The sequence below is a fragment of the Delphinapterus leucas genome, chromosome 16, assembly GCF_059928025.1.
Source record: "Delphinapterus leucas isolate spDelLeu-1000000601 "Yukka" chromosome 16, BTC_Dleu_Yukka2, whole genome shotgun sequence".
NCBI classification, from domain to species: domain Eukaryota; kingdom Metazoa; phylum Chordata; class Mammalia; order Artiodactyla; family Monodontidae; genus Delphinapterus; species Delphinapterus leucas.
Genome location: NC_143144.1, coordinates 61287879 through 61310472, shown reverse-complemented (window position 1 = coordinate 61310472; position 22594 = coordinate 61287879). Strand labels below are relative to the sequence as shown.

The window sequence follows — 22594 nt, the reverse complement described above, 5'->3', positions numbered from 1 at the left end:
TTTCCAGCCACTCGCCCACTGCCCTTCCTGAAACAAGCACCTTCTGGCTCCAGCCTTCTGGTTGTTCCCTCTACCTGGAACACTCTTGCTCCAAATATCCCCAGATCTTGCCTCCTCACATCCTTGAGGTCTCCACTCAATGTCACCTTCTCAGCAAAGCCTTCCCCGACCACCTCCATTTATAAAAACTGCCATGCCCCCTCACGCCTACTGACAAGCCCTATCCCCTTCGCCCTGCTTTACTTCCCTTCATAGTACTTACCATCAGCTGACATTTATTGACTTCTTGTTTGTCAGCTGTCTCTTCCCCACTAAGTTATTAGCACCAAGAGGGCAGAGTTTGTCTGTTTTGTTCACCAGTGTATCACCAGCATTGGAATAGAGGCCAGCATTAGAAGGACATCAATAATTATTAGTTGAATGAATGAATGAGTGAATGAATGAAACAGGTAACGTCTTACGCTCTGAAAAATAAAAAATGACTAATATTTCATGTCCTCCAGGGGCACACAGGCTACTTGGGCCTGCAGGCTGTAACCTGACACAATTAGTTAAAATACCAAGTGAGAGTGTTAAGTGCATGGGAGTGAGGTTGGCCCAAAGGAACACGAATATCGTGATAGCTGTCAGTGCCTGAAAGCGGCCTATGCCATCACCATCCTGGCATCTCACATGCATCATTCATTACTCTTCATACCCCCTCTGGAGAGGGTGGGGAAGAATGCACAGAGGAAGTGAGACTCTGAGGTTCGGTAGGCAATCCAGGCAGAGGGATCAGCAGAGCCACTGGGGCATGGAACCACATGGGCTGCTGGGGGACTGACTCTAAGCCTATGATCTGATGGGTGGAGCCCGGGGAGCTGCAGCTGGTAGAGGTGGCATTTGGTGTGGCTGGAGAGTCCCTATCCATTAGGCTATGAGCGGCCCATTTGCTCAGTGCCCTGCAGCAGGCACACATATGGAGAGTGTCCGATGACAACATCCGATTCACAACCAGGCAGCCAGGGCACCCACGTGTCAAGTGACTCACTGCCATTTTTTCCAGGTGGGCTAGAAGTCCACACCACCCTTACTGCTTAGTTCTTGGAAGCCTGCTCCCTCCTTCCACTTCTTACCTGCAATTCTGAGATGTTGCCCATACCACCTCTAGACCCCATTCTACAAACTGTTGAAAACTATGCCACACCCTACCCCCCACGTCACCCTCTTCTTGCCTCAATGTAAATAGTGAGAAATAACCTATGGCACTGAGCCGATGGGTTCTCTCTCAAGAAAGACCCAATTGTTGAAGATCTAGTGCAAGGAGAAGTCATAAATATCCCAGTTTGCTGCAGTTGAGAGGAATTTACCACACAGCAATTAAGGAAAACTGGTCGCCTGTGGAGGAAACATTCAGACTCCCAGTGCAGAATTCTGGGGTAAGTCCACTGCCAAGTCCCTGAATCATAAATGCCAGGGACAGGGGATTTTAGGGAAGAAGCCCTGGGCTCGTAAAGGCCTCCCTCACTCAGGGGATGTGATTCTCACACACAGGAGAATATGGTAGAGGCCAAAGCTCTACCCACCAGATTCCTGTTGGTTCTTTGTAAGAGTTCGCTGTGGAAGGGTGTCTCGAGGTTGTGCGTCACTGGAGGAATTCAAGCAGAGAGTGAAATCATCCTTCCTTGGAAGGGAAGCAAGCCTTTGGGGTGCAGATGGACAGGGTAGAGTATGGGGGGGGGGAGAAAGAGAGATGCCGAAGGAAGAAGCTGATGTTCTTAAGGCCAGGTCCCCTCCTGACCCAGGTCTATAAACCTCTCACCAGGAGTCCCCAACCCCAGCTGTCTCTGCCCTCACACTGATCTGTTTCCCATTCCCTGCAGCTTCCAATGAAGTTTCTAGAATCTTAGCCCTGAATCCCAGGCTCTTGTCCCAGCATTTTGGCAGAGTATAGGGAAGAGGCAATCCAAGGGTGCCCTCTATTTCCTTCCTTGCCCCTTTAAATGTAAGAAACTGGACTCAGAGGGTACTAGAACCAGTACCAGGATCCTAGGTTCCAGAGCCCACTGTTTCTAAAGCACCTCCAAGGAAGAGATTTCCAACATCCAGCAGGGAGAGCCTCACCTCGGAAGAGGGCTAGAGTGTGGTGGGGTATGTCCAGGGATACCCAGGAATAATTTTTTTCCTCCCCTTATCCCACAGCCCCCGTTTCTTTGTAGGTCTAGAGCACTTAGGTTGGGGAAGGATGTGTCCTAGACCGTCCCCCAACCACACACCTAATTTACATAAGGCAGAGGTGGGATGGGGTAGGAAATCCCCCAGTGGGCTAGTCTGGTCCTGAAAGTGTTCATGGCCTCTCCCCACCCACCCTCATATGGGAGCAAATGAAGGTGTCTGAGGAAAGGGCATGGTGACAACCACAGGGTCCGAGTGGGTGGATGTGAACGGGGCCTCGAAGAATCCAGAAATTAGGTTAGAACGCGGGGGCTCGACCTCCAGAGAGGGCCCTGGGACGCTGACACAGCGGCCTCCCGGTTCAGGGTGTTCCCCGTTGCCCCATCTGCCTCCCCCGCCCCCAGGGTGCCTTTTGAAGCCGGAAGGGGGCTTTGATCTGGGGTCTGCCCGACTCTCAGCTGGCCGGCCAGGTGCGCTGGGGGAGGGGCGGAGGGGCCGACCATCCCCCCGGGGCTCCCCCTCCCCCGGCCCCCTGCACCCCGCCCCCTCCCCCCACCCCCGGGCAAGGAGACTGTTTCTGGCTGTTGCAGGAAGGCACCCGAGCACCCCGACTCCACGCCTTGCAGCTGTTCCCCAGCTGCCCGGCCCCACCCCAAAGACAGCTGGGAGAGAGGCTGGGGGCGGGGAGCGGGGCGCAGCTGCTCGGCTCCGGGGCTGGGACCGGGGAGGGCGGCGACATGAAAGAGCCTGGACCCGCCGGGGTGGCGGGCCAAGGAAGCCCCCAGGCGGTTGCCTCCCTGCGGGCTCCGCACATCTGGCCCACAGGAGCCGTCAGTGCGGAGGGGGAGACGCCCTCCGCTCCTGACCACCCAGCCCTGCCTGGAATGGGGAGGAGCGATCACCTCCCCGGAGGGCGGGGACGGGAGGGCAAGGCCGGGCGGGGGCTGTGAGAGCAATATCTCGGAGTCTGAGCGGTTAGCCGAGGGAGGCACAGGGCGCGCCTGTGGCTGTGAGAGGTGTCTTGAGTGTGCAGGGTGAGGAAGGCCCCCACGCCTTCTCCAGCTGGCCCTGCTCCTGGGGCACCTCCAGCTTTCCTGGCCTCCTCTGCCCCTGACCCTTTGGGGAGGTGGGTGACAGCTGCTCCTGCAAAGCCGGGGACAGCTGGGTAGCTGGGGACAGCTGGATGGGGTGAGCGTCTCCCGGCTTCCCTGGCTGCCCAGGCACTCCAGGCCATACTGCACAGTTAGCTGCTTGGCCTACAGCCTATGTGCCTGGGTGTCTATTTGCTGGGGTGGGCTTTCAGAGCTGGAACCTGGTGGGGTTCAAGCTCATCGCGCTACCACCAGTCTCCCCTCCATATCCCAGTTTCATTGATGTACCTGGAGAAAGAACCTCTTCCATTAGCTAAAACAAAACTAGGCCAAGTGGGAAAGAAATTGGGCAGCTTTCTGTCTTGGCTCCCAACTCCTGGCACAGAAGATGTCCCAGGGTTCCTGACAACCAGAGAAAGCGACAGTGAGTCAGGAGCGGATGTGAGTGGACTTAAATGTCTATCTGTCCACCAGCACCTGGCCCCAGGCAGCCTTCCACCCTGGGGTGGAAGGGCACTGTGCTCCAGCCATCTGCCTCCCCTCAACAGCCCCAAACAGGTGCAGGGGAAGAGAAAGGGGCAGGCCAGCTGTTGTCATCATGCTCCTGGCTCTGGCTCCTTGCCAAAGTGGGGAAGGGGGAGAAGTGAATCAAGGGTCCACCCACCCCCACACTGAGTCATTTTCTACTCCCACAGGATGGGAAGATGGAGGCACTAGACCAACACTTTTGTCTGGCCAGCCCGACTGGCGGGGGGACATGGACTGACCATGTCCTCCAACTTGAGTGCTTATTTTTCTGAGAAGAGGGGTAACTAAGAGTCAGTGAGGGTTGGACCCCTGGTGCAGGACTTACCCATAGTTCCCTGTCTTGCTCTAGGCTTTCTGGGGTGGGAGGCATTCAGGCTCAGATTCTACCCAGACAAGGGGAAAGAGAATTAGGCACCCAGGAAAGGTTGACCCTCCTACTTTACACATAAGCAGATCCATGCAAAGTGTTGGGCAACAAATCAGAGATCCAGCAACCCCCTCACACCACTCCTGCTCCAACAGAGGAGGGCTTGGTGTGCCCCAGCCCCTCCTTCCAGCCCACGGGTCCCTGAGACAAGCAGGTCCCTGGCCAGTCCCTCATGGCAGCACTTCTCAAACCCCAGGATGTGTCAGAATTACCAGGGGGTTAAAAATGCAGATTACTGGGAATTCCCTGGTGGTCCAGTGGTTAGGACTCTGTGCTTCCACTGCAGGACTGCAGGGAACATGGGTTCGATCCCTGGTTGGGGAACTAAGATCCTGCATGCCGTGTGGCGTGGCAAAAAAACAAACAGGTTCCTGGGCCCTCAGTGATTCCCTCTAAGTCCAAGTAGGGCCCCAGGATTCAGCCCTTTTAACAAGCTCCCAAGCATGCTACTCTTTGAGAAGCTCTGCCAAAGGGGATGAGGGTAGGATGTCTTTTTCACCTTGTTACCCTAGCACTGTGCCTCCCAGAGCACAGGATTTTCCTGCCTGCCCTCCCTCCATGCTCAGGGGCAGGGGCCAGAGCCCAAGTTACCAAAGGAAGCATGGAGCTGAGTGACCCTCCCCGCTCCCCTCCCCCAGTGGGGGCCAAGGCTCAGTTAGACTAAATTCCAAGATAGGGTCTGCTCTACTTCTGTGCCCTTGGCCCTACACAGTGCCTGACGCTTAGCATGTGCTTAATAAATATTTGCGGACTGAAGGAGGTAAACTCTGCAAGACTCATAGAAAGGTATTTCTTCCTTTGTCTGTCCTTGCTAAGAGCGCGTTGGCAGAAACTCAAAGAGATGCCGGGGCCCATGCAGCCGGGGGCTGGGCCTAGGAGGCCCTCAGCAAATATTTGCCAAATGAACCCAAGGCTAAGACCAGACGTAGTTAGTGCCTGACAAACTGACATTCACAGGCCTGGAACAGGCTAAACCCCAGAGAGAATCAAGGCAAGGAAGGCAGGGGCTTCCATCCCTCGAGGGGTCCCTCCCCACACCAACGCCTGAAGACCCCAGGCCTGGGGGAGTTAGGGGTAAGAGGCGAGGCAGGGAGTGGGACTGCGCCATTATGTTTATTAGAAGGTTCGATTTCGGTGTGTGCTCTAGACAGATTACAGAATAAATACCTGCGCCTTGAGAACAGGAAGTCCACGATTCATACAAAGTGCTCACTACAGGAAGTCGCTGTGTCAAAATCCAGGCAAGGACCCAACTCCGGGCAGCCCCTCCTCTCCCGCTGACCTCAACAAGGGCTGTGCTATGGTTTTTTATTTTATTATTTCTTTTATTTCTCTTTATTATTATTAATATTATTATTATTTGCTTTTGCTGTGGTCACTATCATTGGCAAGGTTCCTTTCCCCTTTCCTGGACATGGGGGTTCCTGTCTTTAAGATTCCATTCTGAGGCTGAAGGTGCCAAACGCTGCTTGAGAAGTGGCCTTTGAACTCCGTCTGGGAGGATGGTGAGAAGGAAGCAGGAGAAATCATTCTTGGTTTTAAAAAAAAATTAAAAAAAAAAAAAAAGCCCCACAATCTACAGGTCTTTCCTTATTTAGTCAGTGATCAAACTGCCCAAAAGAAAAACAAGAGGAGAAGCAGGCCAGTGGACACTGGTCCCTCCTCCCAGGGCTGGCTGAGGAGAGTTGGAAACTGCCCCTACCCCCAAGGCTTTAGGGGAAGCTGAGGCTCCTTCCAGCCACGCGGGTGGGTAGGGGAAGGAGTGGAAAAAAAAAAGAGAGACAGAGAGAGAGAGAGCTCAGCGCCTTGAGGTAGACGCTTTCCCAACTCCAGAGCCACCTGCAGCCCCGGCCCAGGCCAGCTCCCACTGTCACCTCCGAGTCCAGGAGATTCGTGATAAAAAAAAAATCAAAACAAGCCCCAAACAAAACAAAATCCAAAAGGAAAAGACTTGGGGAAATGAAGGAGGAAGGGAGGGAGGACAGGAAGGTAGAAGGGCAGGTCTCTGGATGCGTCATTCCCGAGCCACTGGGGGCTGAGGCGGGGAGATTCCCCAGCGCCCCACCGCCCGCGTAGCGTTAGCTCGTCACGTAGTGTTTGGTGGACGGCTGCCCATACACCCTGTAGAAATCCTGGTGGCCAGGCTGCTGGGAGGCGTCGAGCCAGTCTCTGACCGCCAGGCTGGGAAGGGACTGGGGGACGGAAGGTGTGGGCGGGAGCGCATGTGAGTACTCCTGTGAGGGTACTGTCCAGGGGAAGTGGCCGGAGCGGGGGTAGGGCTGGTGGCCGCCATGGTTGGCCACGGAAGAACAGTAACAGTTGTCCACAGAACAGACGAGAATCTTGCGGCCCCCATACTGGGGGAGCATGGGCTGCTGGGCGGCGGAGCCATTGGGATACTGCGATGGGGGGAACACAGGACTTGAGTGCACTGGTTGGGCGCCGCCCGGCAGGGCCACCAAGTGCTGCGTGGAGCTGCAGGGGCCCAGGGGCTGCCCTGACTGGCCCTCGCCGCTGGCTGTGCTCGCTGCCCCATACTGGCTGCCCACGGGGCCCGACGACGTCTCTAGGAAACTGGCCTCAGGGAAGGCCGTCGAGTGCTTGCGCTTTTCCGCCCCAGAGCTGCTCACACCACAAGGGTACAGGGGGACGCTCTGCAGGAAGGGCACCGGTGTGCTGAAGGGGCCTGTGGAGAGTTTGGGCAAAAGTCGCTAAAGCCCCTGTCCCAGGCAACCCAGGCCTCCTCTCCCCCGGGGACATTTTCCATCTGTAGGACCAAGCACAATACATCGTGCACCATCTTGATGCTCACTACTCCGTTAGCAAGCAGATACCATTATCATTCCCATCTTACAGCTGAAGAAGCTGAGGCTCAGGGAGGTAGTACTACGGCTTGCCCAAGGTCCCACAGCTAGAAGTAGCAAAGCAGGGATATGAGGAAAGGTCTATCTGACTAGGCCAGGCTGCCTGTCAGAAGGAAGGTTCTGGCATTTACCCCTGCCCAAAGGGTTCTCTCCCGTTGATTGAGGATCCCACCCTCACCTTCTAGCATCTTCCGTAGCTGCTTCTCCTTCTTGGCCACCTCGTTCAGGAAGAGCTTGGAGTTCAAGTGGCCGATCTTAGGGGGAGAAAGGCTGCTGCCTGTACAGGTCTGGGTCCTGGGGGCAGTGGACGGGGCATCTGCTGTGAGGAGGTATCACCGGTAAGCCCGCCCTACCTCCCCGCAGTGGGCCTGGCCCTTCCTGCCCTCCCCCACATGTGCTCCCCTGAGGGCTGGTGGCCATCTGCTCACCTGTCCATTAGGATTTTCACAGACTTGGTGTTCTAGAGGGAGAGAAAAGAGTTAGTCAGTGGGAAAGGCAGCATGAGAGAGGGGAAGATGGAAGCTGCCCCATGCTCTCTCTCCCCAGGCAGGGCTGACCTTCTGATTCTGGCCAGAGTGTGGCGGGGGCAGGGGGTGGGGTGCCTCCATTTTCAGAAGATTGAGCGCTTGCTATGTGACAGACAACACTGTAAGTGCTTTCTATACATCTACACCTTATCTAAACAACTACCCTAGGAGGAAGGTTCTGCAAGCACTCAATCTTTTACCCAAAAAAATCTTTGGGGCAAGATGTGTTTTGGAATTTGGAATTTTTTGGACTTTAGAAAGGAAATATGATGCCCGTGTCATAAAATGTGATTACAGCGTAGGGCACTGTAATCTAACACATCAATGTTTCTGCAGCAATTTTTTTTTTTTTTTTGGCCATGCCTCGTGGCATGTGGCATCTTAGTTCCCTGACCAGGGATCGAATCCCTCCCCTGCACTGGAAGAGCGGAGTCTTAACCGCTGGACTGCCAGGGAAGTCCCAGCAATATGTTTCAATATTTGTACCAAGTAAGATCAACAAAGGCCATAAATTGTCAGCATCAGTTCAGGTCAATTTTTGCTGTTAAATGAGCTGCCAGAACTTCTTTCTTTCAGTTTTCAGCGATTTCTAAAACTTTGGCATTGCGGGTAACAGATAATAGATCTGTATTATCAACCCCATTTTATAAGTGAGGGAGCTGAGGCCTAGGGAACATATATGACTTGCCCAAGGTCACGAAGCTAGAAGGAACAGGGTGGGAGGGTTTGGAATCCATGAAGGCTGGCTCCAAAGCCCTGTGAGCATACTGGTGGGGGGAACCAGTTGGGGAGCAAAGCATCACAGACTCCAATTTAGAAATGCCCCTTGGGGCTTCCCTGATGATGCAGTGGTTAAGAATCTGCCTGCCAATGCAGGAGACACGGGTTCGAGCCCTGGTCCGGGAAGATCCCACATACTGCAGAGCAACTAAGCCCGTGCACCACATCTACTAAGCCTGAGCTCTAGAGCCCGTAAGCCGCAACTACTGAAGCCCGCGCACCTAGAGCTCATGCTCCACAACAAGAGAAGCCACCGCAATGAGAAGCCCACGCACCTCAATGAAGAGCAGCCCCCACTCGCCACAATTAGAGAAAGCCCGCGCACAGCAACGAAGACTCAAGGCACAAAAAAAAAAAAAAAAAAAATCTTAAAAATGCCCCTTGGGTCCCACCAGCCGGTCCCAGGCCCAGCCCACCTTCATGAAGCTGACGTCCTCCGTCTTGTCGAAGAGCAGCTGCAGGGAGCCCAGCAGCTTCTTGGCCTCCTGCATGCGCTCCCCGAGATGCAGCGCCTGCGCTGCGTTCTCGCTGCAGAACTTGGCCTGGGCCTTGTCCAGGACCTCCACCGTCTGCCGCAGGTCCTCATCCAGCAGCTGGTGCAGCTTCTCGTATTGCAGCCGCACTTCCTCCTTCAGTTGGCTCACCTTCTCCTGCGGGCACCGGGGCAAGAGTGGGTGGGCAGGTAAGTACTGGGGACTTCAGGCTGCTGCTCCTGCCTGTCTCACATACTGGATGGGGGAGTCTGGGACCCCAAAGCCCCAGGCTGCCCAGGGCTCCCAAAGGCAAAGTCTGACCTGCCAATCCCCCACTGGTAGCACAGGGCTCTTTACAGGTACCCTGGCACCAGTGGGGGGCTCATCCACTGACGGTTCATTGAATGACTGACCAAGGGATTCCGGCATAGAGCCGACCACGCAACAGATCCTAGCCCAAGGCCCAGTACCCAAGCCGCCCCCCACCTCATACCATGGGCTTGGGCTTAGCTACCTCCACCAGGCGCTTGTCTGACTCGAGTTTGTACAGTTGGTCCTCGATGTCCTGCTCTCGCTCCTCCAGCCGGTCCTGCTGTTTCATCAGCATCTTCTGCAGAGACAGTTGGGGGAGGAGCTTCAGCGGAGCGGGCGACACCGTCCCCACCTCTACAGAACAGACTCATCCTGTGGATCCTTCTTCCAGATGACCTAAAATGTCTGCCCCCCCCACCCCCTCTGGCTCCCATGCAATCCCCGGGGCCTGGTGACAACTGTCTGGCCAGCCTGTCCCCAGGACGAAAAAGCCTGGAATGCTTCCCACACGTATCTAAACCATAAACTTTCTGAGGGCAGGGTCAGGCCTGCCTCTGTTGTAAGCACTTTTCCTGTATAGACTTAACTGATCATTCTAGTAATGCTATGAGATACATACTATTATTACCCTCATTTCAGAGAAGAGGAAACCAGAAAGGTTAAGTAATTCACCCAAAGTCACACAGCTAGTGTCAGAGCTGGAATACAAACCGAAATGACCAGGTAGTAGGGTCTGTTCTTATCCAAGTCATGTTGCCTCTCTCTGGGGAGCACCATCTCAGAAACGATGCAGAGGGTCACACAACCTTCCCGGGTCTCACAGGCCCTCTGGCCCGGTCCAGAGATCTCACCTGACGTTTGCCTTATACTTGGGGGGCATCAAGCCAGCCAGCTGCCCCCTTGCTTGCTCTTGATGCTGAGAGCTAGGCCTCTGAAGTCCTTGCTAACTCCCTCAGCCCCTCAGTTGGACCTGGGTGGAAAGGAAACTCTGGCTCTCCTAAGACCCAAGGTCAGTCTGCTGGAAGGTTCGGGACCATGCTGCTCTTCTCAGCCCTTAATCTTCTGTCTCTACAAGCCCTCTCTCCCCAGACCTGCCTATCCCAGCTGTTCCAGCCGCCCTGTCATCCTCCCTTGCCAGATACACCTCTTCAAACAGGGTCTCTCTCCTGCCCAAGATCCCTCGATGACCCCTCCTTCCAAACTCTGTAGGCTTTCTTACTTACAACCTGACTCTCCCAGCCAGGTGGGCTGGTATCCTGTCCCTGACACTGCAAATCTGAACTCCTCCCTGCACCCAGCTGGTGTTTTTCTGCAGCCCACAGTGCCTTCTCCCCATCCCTTGTCTATCCTTCAAAGCCCAGCTTAAGGTCCTGCTCCTCTAGGAAACTTTCCATGGCCCCTGCTCGGAGTCTGTGCAGGACCCTCCCTGTCTCGGCCATACGAGGGGCTGTCACATTCTGCTCTCCCTCTGTAGCTGTACTGTCCAATACAGTAGCCACTAGTCACATGTGGCTATTTCATTTTAAGTTAGTTAAAAATAAATTAAATTGAACATCAGTTCTTCTGTTGTACCAGCCTCATTTCAAGCGCTCAGTAGCTACATGTAGCTAGTGGCTAATGTACTGGACACCACAAACACAAAATGTGACCATCTCACAGAAAGAGCTATAGGAAAACACTATTCTATAGTCTGACCAACTGTGGTCTAATCTCCAAACAAAACTCAAGACCTCTTGAAAACAGGGCTTTGCTGCTGTATTTTTCCACTTCCTTTCCTAGCCGGGACCCACAAAGGCCCCAGCACCCTACAGATGCATAATGTGTTTCCTGACTAAACCCATGGGTTTTGCACACAAAACAAGGTTTGCAAAGCAGATTGCACAGAACCTAGCTCACAGTAAGTGTCCACTCAACAAGAAGTGGTTCTTTTTCTTCCTCTGTGTGGACCTCAAAGTGACCCTCAAGTTTGACCCATGACCCCTACTCCTGTCCACACTCAGCTGGCTTCCAAAAGACAAGCTGCCACCAATCCCTTCCTTATTTCCCCAAACCCCTTTACATATGGGGAAACCAAGGCCAGCCAAGAGAGTTCAGCGACCCTGTTTTTTGTTGGTGGCTACCCTAGAACCAGGGCCCTGGGGACAGGAGGAGGTAGGGGGTGAGGCTCTCAGATTCTGAGCTGGGAAAGCCTGGGGCACCCCCACCCCACCCCCGCAACAATTTGACCTTTCAGTGACCCAGGACAGTACCCTAAGAGACAGCCCTAGGAGATGTTGCCCTGCCCCCCACCCCCAGCCCAACATGCACATGGATCTGCTGCCAGCCTGAGAGTCAGAGCCTGCAGAGAAACACAGCTGGCTGGGCGCAGGAGCAGAGGTAGTCACACACCCTCCCTTCCTGTGAAGCTGCCCCCAGTCACGTGAAAAGGGCAGGCGGCACCCCACAGTATGGCCCACCTACACGCATACAACTGCACGCACACACACAAGCACACGCCACCACCTGGGCCCTGAGACCCCCTCGGGCACACTGTCACACACACACAGCCCTGCACAGTGAAGGCTGACCCTCCTGAAGGCCCCCGATGACTGAGGGAGGCCTGCCTGAAGGCAAGGTGGCCAGGGTACCACCAAAGGATATGAGACCTTTTTACTTCCCCTGTTACAACTGACCCTCAATTTTTTGCCTGCTGGCTGCCTCGTCCCCACACTCGGGAAGCAGTCCCTCCAACTTGGATGCATCTCAGGCTCCAGGCCACTCCTGCCTTCCCAGTGCCCAGGATATCCGAGAGCCCAGGCCCCAGCCACACCCTCACATCTGTGCACCACGGTCTCCTGGCCCAACTACTTTTCATGACCAAACCCACTGGTATCAGAGGTGCACCTGTAGCTAAGTCCCAGATGAGGGGCAGAAGAGAGGCAGCCCCAGATAGGATCTCAGCCCCACTTCCCTCAGAGGCCTGGAATGGGGCTGTTCACTCCCACCCTCTAGGCCCGTGGGAGGCCTCTGTCCCATTCCCCTGCAACCCATTCAGGGAGTTCATGGCTGACCCCTCAGGGCACAGCCAAGGGAGGCACTTCCTGTCTTGTCCTGGGGAGTGGGGCTCAGCCCCCTTCCGCCATCTAGGCTTTTCTCAGATCCTTTCCTGGCAGCACGGCCACGCTGGGACCCTGAGGTGTCTTCCCTTGGCTTCCAGGTCCAGGTCCTGGTTCCTGCCTGCCCAGAGCCCTCTGGGGTGGAGCCCAGTCCAGGTCTAGCAAAGGCAGTGGCCACACTGCCTAGCAGGTGTCTGGGTTTCATTGGCTCTCCCCCAGCTCAGAGGCCATTGGGCTTCTGTCTCCACTACAGAGGGAAGGGAAGGGCCAGGAATAGGAAGGAAACTGGCCAGGGAATGCCAGCCAGGGAGGGCTGGGCGGGGGGCCCACCATGGCCAGCTCGCCCTTGCAGGAATGGTGATCCCTCGGGGCTAGGTGCTCTTAATCCTGCCACAGCCAACACCGGGGGGAAGCAGGGGGCAGGGGGACACTGCTACCTCAGGCACTGGAAAATCGGGGTGGTGGGGAGGAAGGGAAATATCCACTTGCTGCCCCTTTAGTACCCCTCACCTCGATTCCACCAGTGAATGAATCAGTTTGCTGAGAAGCTGGGAGATGGGGAACAGAGGAAGCAAGGACCCCTCCCCACTACCAGCAGCCTCCTTTCCATCCCAACCTCCCAGAACTACTGAGAGCTGAGGCTCCACTGCCCGCCTGGGAAAAACCCACAGCGGAGAGATTTCCCAGCTTGATTCAGGGCAAGTCCTCTCAGTGTGGGGGAGGGCACCTTACAAACTGCTCCCAGCCCAGAGTGGGTCATCTGGATTGTGGCACATTTCAGGTGTGCAGGTACAGAGGGGAGACTAGAATGGTCTAGGCTAGGAGCACTTGAGGAACCAGGCCTCCAGCAGGGGCAGGGGCAATTGGAGGCCCAGCCCCACGCTACACCTGCTGGCCCAGATGGGACCTGCTTACTGCTGTCCCTGTCCTTCCCTAAGGACCTAAGGCCTTCCACGGTCTGCTCCTGGGTCTGTGAGGGCAAAAGCATCAGGAAGACTTGGGGGCACACCATTCCCACCCCTCCAGGACCCTCATATCTGTCGCCTAATGTTCTAGACTCTGCCTTGAGCTGCTCCCTCCAAAGCCCCTCCCAGCCTGGGGAGGGGGGCAATCATGAGCCCCTCACATTCCTGCCCTGGGAAAGCCTCACCCACAGCGCTCTGGAGACTGACTGGCCAGGCCCAGCTGGCATTTTTGATGCCAGACTGGACTGGGCAGACGGGTAAGGCCATTGGGACTCTAGGCTGTATAAAAGTTAATAAATGATAATAATAAAACCCTCAAGTCAACCTTGAAGAGAAGCAAAGTCAGGAGGGAGCAGGGCCCCAGGATCTGGGCCAGAGGCAGACCTCAAGTTTGTAGATGGGACCAGAGCTGGGACCAGCAGCCCCTGTGATGGGGTGGAGGCGGGAAGAGGGCGCTGGGCTGCTGGAGTACCTCTGCCTGCTGGGATCCCTGCCCAGATGACTCTCATGCCAGCTCCAGCTCTGGATGAAGCCCCCGCTCAGAGCTACCCCCTCCTAACCTCCTCCCCAGCTGCCAAAGCCACCCCCCACTCTCCCACATAAGCCCTTGTCCCAGGAATACGTCAGCCTCCCCTCTCCCTGGGCCACAGCACTCCCTCCTGGCCTCAGCCTTAGTTGTCCCTTCCCATGCCTCAGCCCCTACCTGGGGCTACCATGTGGACCCCCAGGCTGCGGGCAATCACAGACCCAGAGAGAAGAGGCTACAGAGCAGGAACCAGGGACAAGGAGAAAGGCAGCACCTCGGAGGCAAGTCCCGGCAGACCCCAGAGAGGGTTTCCCAGCTGCAGAGTGGAATTAGCTTTTGCCATGCAGAGTGCACTGCTCTGGGGCAGCAGAACAAAGAGGCGAGAGAGAAAGCCCCCCTTTGTCTGTGTTTGAATGCCAGGCCAGCCGGGAAGGAAGGCTTTCCCAGAGCCAGGGATGAGGCCAGCCAAGCCTGCCTGCTCGGTCCAGGGCTGGGGCCCAAGCCGGGCTCCGCTTCTTCCTATGACCACCCCAAATGCCCACAACACAGCATCGCAGGATCCATCCGGGCTTCCACCTCCAAAGCCCACTACAGGCAACGAGCTCACCGAAGGTGAGTCCCCTCCCCTCCCCAACACCTCCACCAGGTGAGAAAGTCACACAAGACTCACACCCACCAACCAACCACCATCAGGTAGGAACACACTAGCGCTGTCAACAACAGATATGTGTGCACACTCAACTTCAACTCGCAGGTGAATGGCAAGCAGGGCACCCTCCTCTTGCTCACACACACACACACACGTGCACACCTTCCCGACTCCATAGCCACACACAAGACAACTCCGTAATTAAGTCAGTCACTCACACTGCACCTTCTCAGAGATACACACGTTGAGATACAAAAAGTAGTCCCATGTGAGATGCACAACCAGACGCACTGGTTACACACGCGCACACACACACCTGCAGACAGACCTGGATGCACAGGCACCCGGAGCTGCAGCACGCAGAGTCATCAGCAGGGCGTGCACGACAGGCGTCTGGTCTGCCTGTGTCAGCAGGATCCTGGGGTGGAGGTGGGGGGCTGGGCCTCCGCCTCAGGCTCCTCTGCGAGGCTCCTCTGCCCGGGGCCAGGGAGGAAGGCCAAGTCAGGCCCCCTCTTCCCGGTCCTTCAAGATGGTCAAGGAAGGAGCAGCCACTTGACCCTCCCACCTCCCACCCCACCTGAGGCCTCAGGGTTATGGTCGGGGGCAGCGGAGAGTGGTGGGGTCCATACCGCCTGACCCAGGCTGCAGCCACAGCCCGGCTATAGCTGGGCCAGGGCGGCCCTCACTCCCAGAGCCCACCTGGAGACAGACACGTGGGGTGGAGACCTAGGATCCCCTCCAGGGTCCCAGGGCAGCCCCTCCGGCCATGGAAAATGTGAGCAGGATGACCTCACCCCCAGAGCTGCAAACCCCAAACTGGCCCAAGAAGTGGGATCCTGTCCCCAGAGAACATCTCCTCTCAACTCTAAACCTTCGAGAATGCAAGGAACAGGGTCCTGCGCACATTTCCAACCTGTCTGGGGTACTAGGAATGACACAGAGGCACAACTATGACCTGAACACACACACACACACACACACACACACACACACACACACACACACACACACCCTGCATAGCCCTTCACAGATATAACTAGGCCTTATCTTGGATCTTCTTTCTATGTTGAAGGAGGTCATGAGATAGAGGTGCTCCCAGCTCATACCAGTCCCGAGTTCCTCACATGAACCCCTAAACCCAGGGGCTGGAAGAGGGTTTGACCACCTAGGGCCGCCACACCTGAGTCCACCTGGATATCCCAATCTTGGGCCCTTAGCCTCCCATAGCCCCAAGGGAGAACACATTTGGGGTCTAGGCATGTCTTAGAGTGTTCTCTGTGGTCTACCCAATGGGCATCCAGGCCTCATGGCAACGTGGCTTACACATTGGCTTCCCAAGGGCGGAGTGGGGCAAGGACTTCGAAGGCCTGACTCTGAGACCCCCGGCTAGTCCCCTGCTAGGCAGAAGCCCTGCTTGCATTCCTGCTGGGCCCCAGCTCTAGGCCACTGCACAGGTGGGTGCTTTGAGTATGCGTGTGGAGGACCACCAGGGGGAGATTGATCAGCGTTTCCTATTCCTAGCCAGTAGGGCATTTCAGCAGCCCCTGCCCCTCCCTGGGACAACGGAAGAGGAAGCACAAGAAGCAGAGCTATATCTTAAGGTGTGTGCCACGTTTCCATGCTTCTGCTCCTGCATCTGGGATAATTCTGTTGCCTTCATCCGTGGTACCAGCAGAGGCCCTTTAAGACAGACTCCCTCCCACAAGGGAAAAGAAGCCCAGGAAAACACCCCTCCCCATGGCTAGCCTAGAGAGGATGGGGTGCAATGGGTTCTTCCATTCAGGTTCTTTGTGGCTTACCCCCTCCCCTGAGGGTGGGGCCCCTCTTCCTACTCGTTCAATAAGTCCAACTCACAGTGAGTGGCACTGGGCCATTGAAGGGTTTCCAACTCCAGTGCCCTGGGACACCAGAGAGAATCTGGAGGGCGTGGGGTAGGGGAGCCTGGAGGGGGACGAGACTCAGGCTGTGGGGCACAGATGCTGAGCGCACAGAACTGCACATCTGGCTGTGATGCAACCCACTGCTTCTGAGCCTGCCCATACCAGGAACAGGAACGAACACAAGAACACACACACACACACACACACGCACGCACGCACGCAGACGCACACACATGGAGCTGCTGACAAAGTTCAGGGCCTGCTTCCATCCAGTTCCTTCCACGAGCTGGGGGATCAGGGACCTGCCAGTAGGAACCCCAGGGTATACTATGCGTATGTGTGCCACCCCCCATCCCCCAACTACGCAGACAGGGGACAGGTGCATTTGAGGGCAAAGCAGACAGTCTCAGAGACACTCACAAACACAGACCCACATCTACAGACACCCTCTTACTACCAAGTCAGGTAAAATTGTGTTTTCTCTCCCACCTAAACGAAAGACACCTGAGCTCACACCCACCAACCAACCACCGATGCAACTAAGGGCAAAGCCGCGGGTGCGGGCGCACATTCACTCATCACCCTGGTTGCTGTCCCCTCTTCTGTGCCTTTCAGCCCCATCTCCACCTTTCCCTTGCTCTCATTTTCCACTGTCAATCCCAGGACAGAGAACTGGACAGCCTTCCTTTCTCCTGCCTCTGCACTTTTCCCAGCCTCCTCCCCAGCCCTTGCATCTTTATTAATAGCAGCAGCTTCCCAATACTAGGGAAAGTCTGGGCTCTGCCTGCCCTGGGTGGGGGGCGGGGTACACTAGGGGCTCATTTGTTCCCCTAGGCCTCTGCCTTTTCCAACCCTGGTGGTAGGGGGAGGCTCTTCTCTCCATCCCCCACCCACACTTCCTTTAAGAAACCAGAGGCTCTGTCCTGGCACAAAACCCCAGAGCTAGCCCATCCGATTAGAAACTAATTATACAGCAAATTTTATTTGTTATCCCTGCCCTCAGCCTGTGGCAACCCTCCTGCCTTTTGTTAGTGGTATGTGTATGTTTTTTAATTGCTGAACAGTGACTCATTCTGACTGGTCCCCCTACAGGAAACAGCCCCCATCTACAACCGTCCCCTGCTCAGAGCTTCCTCATAACGAAGCTCCCCACTGGCCTCGACTAGACTCCAGGGGCCCCCACCCATAAACACTCCCAGTCCTACCAAAGCCCAACCTCACCCCCATGATATCACACCCAGGCCCCAAGCTGGGGCTTGAGATGGCTCAGACAGTCTCAGGCCAACCCCTTCTTTCTGGTATGACTCAACCCTGAAAGCCAGGGGACCTGGGAGGAACCCAGGAGGAGCCCCCCTCCACTGAAGGGGACGGAAGTATTGCTTCAGTCCAGCTCCAAAGCCAGGCCAGCCCCAGAGGCCTGAGGGGGAAGGCGGTTTTGACATTGGCTGCTGCTACAGGGTGTATACAATGGGAGGGGATGCGGTTCCGTAATCACCCAGCCGGCAGCCCAGGGGAGCCAGCTGCCTGAAACCAGATTGCAAGGCGGCTCAACCTTAAACCCACAGGATTCTTCTTCCATCTTCCACTTCTCCTCCCCAAATGTGGGAGGGCTGTGATAGAGGGCTGGGCTGGGAGAAAAGCGCTCAGAGTGATGAAGACATACTTTAAGGTGTGTTCATGCAGACGCGTGCAATACGCACAGGCACACAGTGGGCAGCGATTCTCACACATGGAGAGCGGGCTATGGGGAATAATCCGAATAGCTGAGATGCTGTCCGGTGATGCTGTTGGCTGTCCAGGCCTTGGCCAGATAGATACCAGGAGTTCTGCTCTCCCTCCGGAAGCTCCCCCTCCAGCCCCCCGCCCCCCCAATGTGTTTCCACTAGGGCTTGAAACTAACATGGCTGCTTTTGTTTACTTCCTCATTGGTATGCCAGCATCATGGATCATGTCAGCCACAGCAGCGGCACCAGGACACTCATTACATAAACAGCAGCTGGAGAAGCAGGACCTGGGTCACTCCCTTTAGTGACTTCCCGTAGGGCCTACGGAAACAACGCCAGGGGAGGGAGCTGCGCGCAAAACAGAAAAGCGACAGCCAAACTCTACCCCTGACAGCCCCACACCTCAATTCTATAAATGCCTCACAAGATGCCCCCTATGAGCACAGGTGCAGGAATATCAAGTACCGATGGGGGATCCTACTTCCCAGGACCTTGCCTCCAAACTTACAGAGGAGTTTGTAAGGGAACCTCTGGCCTGATGTCACAAGAGTCAGCCTGTCCGGATGGGTGATCCCCAGGCGGTAGGGAGAGAGAGGGGGAGAGAGAGAGAGAAGGAGAGAGAGAGAGAGAGAGAGAGAGAGTGTGTGTGTGTGTGTGTATGTTGTGCGTGTGTTTGTGTGTAGGGTACTTGCCCGGATCTCATTCCTCCGGATCTCCACGTCGCACACCGAGTGTCCCTGATGCGCACCGCTGTAGTAGCAGCAGTACTGGCACACGGCCACCTGCTCGGCCTCGCAGTGGTAAAGGCGGTAGGCGTTGTGTTGCGGGCAGCTCCAGGCCCGCACGTCGTCCGCCTCCACCAGGAGGTGCCCGCGGGCGGTGGAGGGCTGCTGCAGGTGCGTCTGCACGTGGGACTGGCAGCAGGGCGCCTCGCAGCGCAGGCAGACCTTCTGCGCCGGCAGCGGGGGGCCACGGCGGCAGAACACGCAGTGCAGCGCCGCCGGCGGCTTCTCCACGTGCAGGGCGTTGAACTTCTCCACGATGTTGGTGAGCTTCAGGTTCTTCTCCAGGCCCGGCTTCTGGTTGTAGGCCTGGTTGCACTCTGGGCAGCGCACCAGGCCGCTGTCCTTGGCCCACGCCTCGCCAATGCAGCCCCGACAGAAGTTGTGTTTGCACGGCAATTGCACCGGCTCCACGAAGACATGCAGGCAGATGGGGCAGATGAGCTCCTCCTCGAAGCAGTTCTTCCAATTCTCCGCCATAGCGGCTGCGGGCAGGGGGCCCGGGCAGGTCTCCCCAACTCCCCAACTCTGGGGGTCCGTCCGGTGCCACTACAGGCCCACCAAGCCCCGAGCTCCGGGCCCCGGCGGCCCCGAGAGTCGCTCAGTCACCAGCGCCTTCCGCGCGCCCGCCCCCCAGAGGAGGGAGCCTCGGTCCTCACGCAGCGCGCGCAGCCGGCTGCGTCTCCTCCTCCTCCTCCCGAGCGCCTAGCGGGAGACCGCGGACTGCGCCAGGGCCGCGGCCGGGGCACCAGCCCTGGAGGGGAGTGCCGGGGTCCAAATTCCATATAAGAGGCCGCCTCCCGATCGGCGCGCTTAGGGCAGCGGCGGCCCACGGCCTGCACTCGGCCCCGCGGCTGACATTGGGGCGCGCCCCAAGGCGGACAGAGCCCGGGAGCCGCACACTTCCTCCAGCGACGGCGGCGGCAATGGTGGCTCTCTCCTGGCTCGCCGGCGCCGCGCCTCCCTCGCCTCGTCCAGGGTCTGAGAGGCCGGAGAAGCGAGTGCGGCCGCGCCACGGACTGCTAGATCCGGACCAGGAGGGCGAGGCAAGCCGGTCCCCGGGCCGCGGCGCGGGCGCCCCCCGGCTGGCCGGCCGTCTGCGGGTGCGGGCTGCGGGGCGCAGGCGGGCCGACTCCGGGGCACTGCGTGAGCGCAGGGGCAGTCATTCAGATGAAATTCCAGTCCCCGGCCAGAGACACCAGCCCGCCTCTGCCTTCCTCCTCCCTTCACAAATAGAAACGGAAGGGGGAGGGAGAGAAGTGGAAAAAAAAAAACCAGAAAGGGAGGGAGAAGAAGCCCCGTCGGTGCTCCGGCCTGACCCCCTCGTCGCTACTTCTGCGCTCCCCCGAGGCCCGGCGCCGGGCGCCCCCGCCGCGAGAGACCCCGCTCTCAGTCTCCGCGCTGGGCGGGCGCCCCGGCTCTGCCGAGGAAAACAAGGATTGATCAAACTAGAAAGGAATTTTTCTCAACTGCTAATGAACAGGAGGCTCGGCTCCCGGCCCTCCCCTCCCCCCGGCCCTCCCCCTTCGCCACCCCGGCCCCCCTACCCCCCCCACTTTCTTTTCTTCTCGGCCTCTCCTCCGGCCTTCGGGGCTGCGGTCGGAGCCAGCCCGCGGCGGCGGGGCCGGGCCAAGCCAGTCGAGCCGGACTGCCTCCCTCAGCGCCCAGCCATCTTGGGCTCCCGGCGGCCGCCGCGGTGGCGGCCAGGGGGGTTCGAGCGCGCTCGCTGGAGGGTCCTGCAGCGTTCTTTCTATCTCTCTCTCTGTGTGTTTTTTTTTTGTTTTTTTTTTTGTGGTGGGATTTTTTTTTTAAGGGGAGGGCTGGCAGCCTCCCTCAAATTAGGAGAGAGAGAAGGGAGAAAATGCCAAGTCCCGATTTCTCTCCACCTCTGCTCCACCCACCCCGGTTCTTTCCAAAATACAAAAAAAGATTAGAATTGGAAGAAGTCGGCAGAAAGGCGAGCGCCCGCGGCCCCCGGCTGCTGCCCAGGCGACGCGTCCGGGGCGGGCCCGCGCCAGTTGCTCCGTCGGTAGGTCCGTTTGTCCGCCCGCTGCTTCTCATCTGGGGAGGGCACTCCGGGCAGGGTCTCCGCAGCGGCTGTCGCCTCAGAGCTTTATCCTCAGATCAAAAAAAAAAAAGGAAGAAAAAACCCCCCAACACTCTCATCACAGCCACCTTCAGCCATCTTGCGCGTATTATTATTTCAGGAATAATCTGTTTAATAAAAATAGCTGCGTCTCTAGCCCCCTCCCCCGCATCCTGGGCTCCCCGCCCCCTTTTAATAATGATCTCGATAATAAAAATGATCTGCGAGCCGGGCAGTCCACGGCTGCCTTTTCCTGCCTCGGCTCGCTCGGGCTTCGGCTCTCCTTCTCCCAGGAAGGGGACGGGGGTGGGGGGTGCTCGCCGCTGGGGCTGGGGTGTGGGGGGGTGCGTCCCTGCTGCCCGCCAGTCGGCCGTCTCAGCCTTAGCAGGGAGGGAAGGGCACCCTCGCAGCTACCGCACCGTTGCGAGGACGGCAAGCGGGGGAGGGGCCCCGACTCGCGGGACCGGCTGGAGGGATGCACAGAGGTCCCCGATCTTCCCGCCACGTCCTGGCCTCGGAGTCTGAGCCCGGGGATAGGGAGGATACAATGGGCTCGGAGCAGAGTGCGGCTGGCAGGGTGGAGACGCGGGCGGGCAGCGGGCTGCGGTGAGCCGGAGTCCCGAGCTAGGGCGGAGAGAGGCGGAGGGTGGTGTCCCTACATCAAGGCCGGTCCCGCTACTCTGCAAGGGAAGGGCGGGGAGACTGGGAGGGGGAGGAGAGGAGAAAGCAGCAGCGCAACAGCGGCGCCTGTAATCAGCACCCGCTGGTTCTGCCCACCCGGCACCGGAGAAATAAGCAGACGCGGAAGGGGGGAGGAGGGGGCGGGGAGTATTGTCCGGAAGTGCTATTACAGCTGCTGGGGCGCCCGGCTCCTCCCCTTTTCCCTGTCTGGAGTTGGGGGCTGTTCCGGAGATTGTTCCTGCTATTGGTCTCCAAGCTGAGGCTCCGCCTCTTTAAGGCGGGGCAAGCCGTGGGCCTCATGTGACTTGCACTAACTTCGGTTACCTTAAACATTGGGGATGGGGGTTGAGTTTCCGCGCTTCTTAAAAGGGAGATGATAACATTGCGGGGTGGGACCACATCTTCCTGGGCCTCTTCACCCATAGCTCTTTTTACCTGAGAGGGAAAGGAGGGTTTGTCAGTCTGCTCATCTGTCAGATGGAACTGAGCAGTGAATTACAAAGGTTCACTGTGCAGCAATTTCCCGATATCCTCAATACTTTTCCCTATATATATATATATTTTTTTAAATACGTTATTTATTTATTTATTTTTGGCCAGGCCTCGTGGCTTGCGGGATCCTAGTTCCCTGACCAGGGATCGAACCCATGCCCCCTGCAGTGGAAGCACGGAGTCTTAACTACTGGACCACTAGGGAATTCCCTTCCCTACATTTCTAACTTAGAACTACCAAGCAAAATATGCATTATCTCTCTTCAGTTAATAAGGAAATGGAGGCTTAAAAAACTGGGGTCAACCGGTCAGTTAACAAATATTTAACAAAAGCCTCATGTCCCAGGCGTTTTTCTAGGCCCTGGGGATTCCCTGGAGAACACGTACCAAACTTTTTTTAAAAAAATTAAATATGTAGGATAATTTCTGTGATAGAGAGTATGGGACTCACACAGTACTCTCAGAAAAAGTGACATTTGAGCTGAGACCTGAATGTTCAGGAGGGGTTGGGCAAGTGACAACCTGGGAAAAGAGTGCTTCAGTCAGGAGGAAAAACAA

General features: G+C 56.9%; 1 protein-coding gene across 1 annotated transcript; it reads right to left on the bottom strand.

Moving 5' to 3' along the window:
• Positions 1-5504: 5504 nt before the first annotated feature.
• Positions 5505-19471, bottom strand: TRIM8 (tripartite motif containing 8). The gene is made up of 6 exons (XM_089897321.1): positions 18688-19471; positions 9359-9454; positions 8788-9021; positions 7493-7524; positions 7243-7358; positions 5505-6886 (listed from the first exon to the last, which is right to left on the bottom strand). Exons 1-6 carry the CDS (start codon positions 19255-19257, stop codon positions 6279-6281), a joined length of 1656 nt encoding a protein of 551 aa, XP_089753447.1. The 5' UTR covers positions 19258-19471; the 3' UTR covers positions 5505-6278.
• Between the last annotated feature and the right edge of the window lie 3123 nt (positions 19472-22594).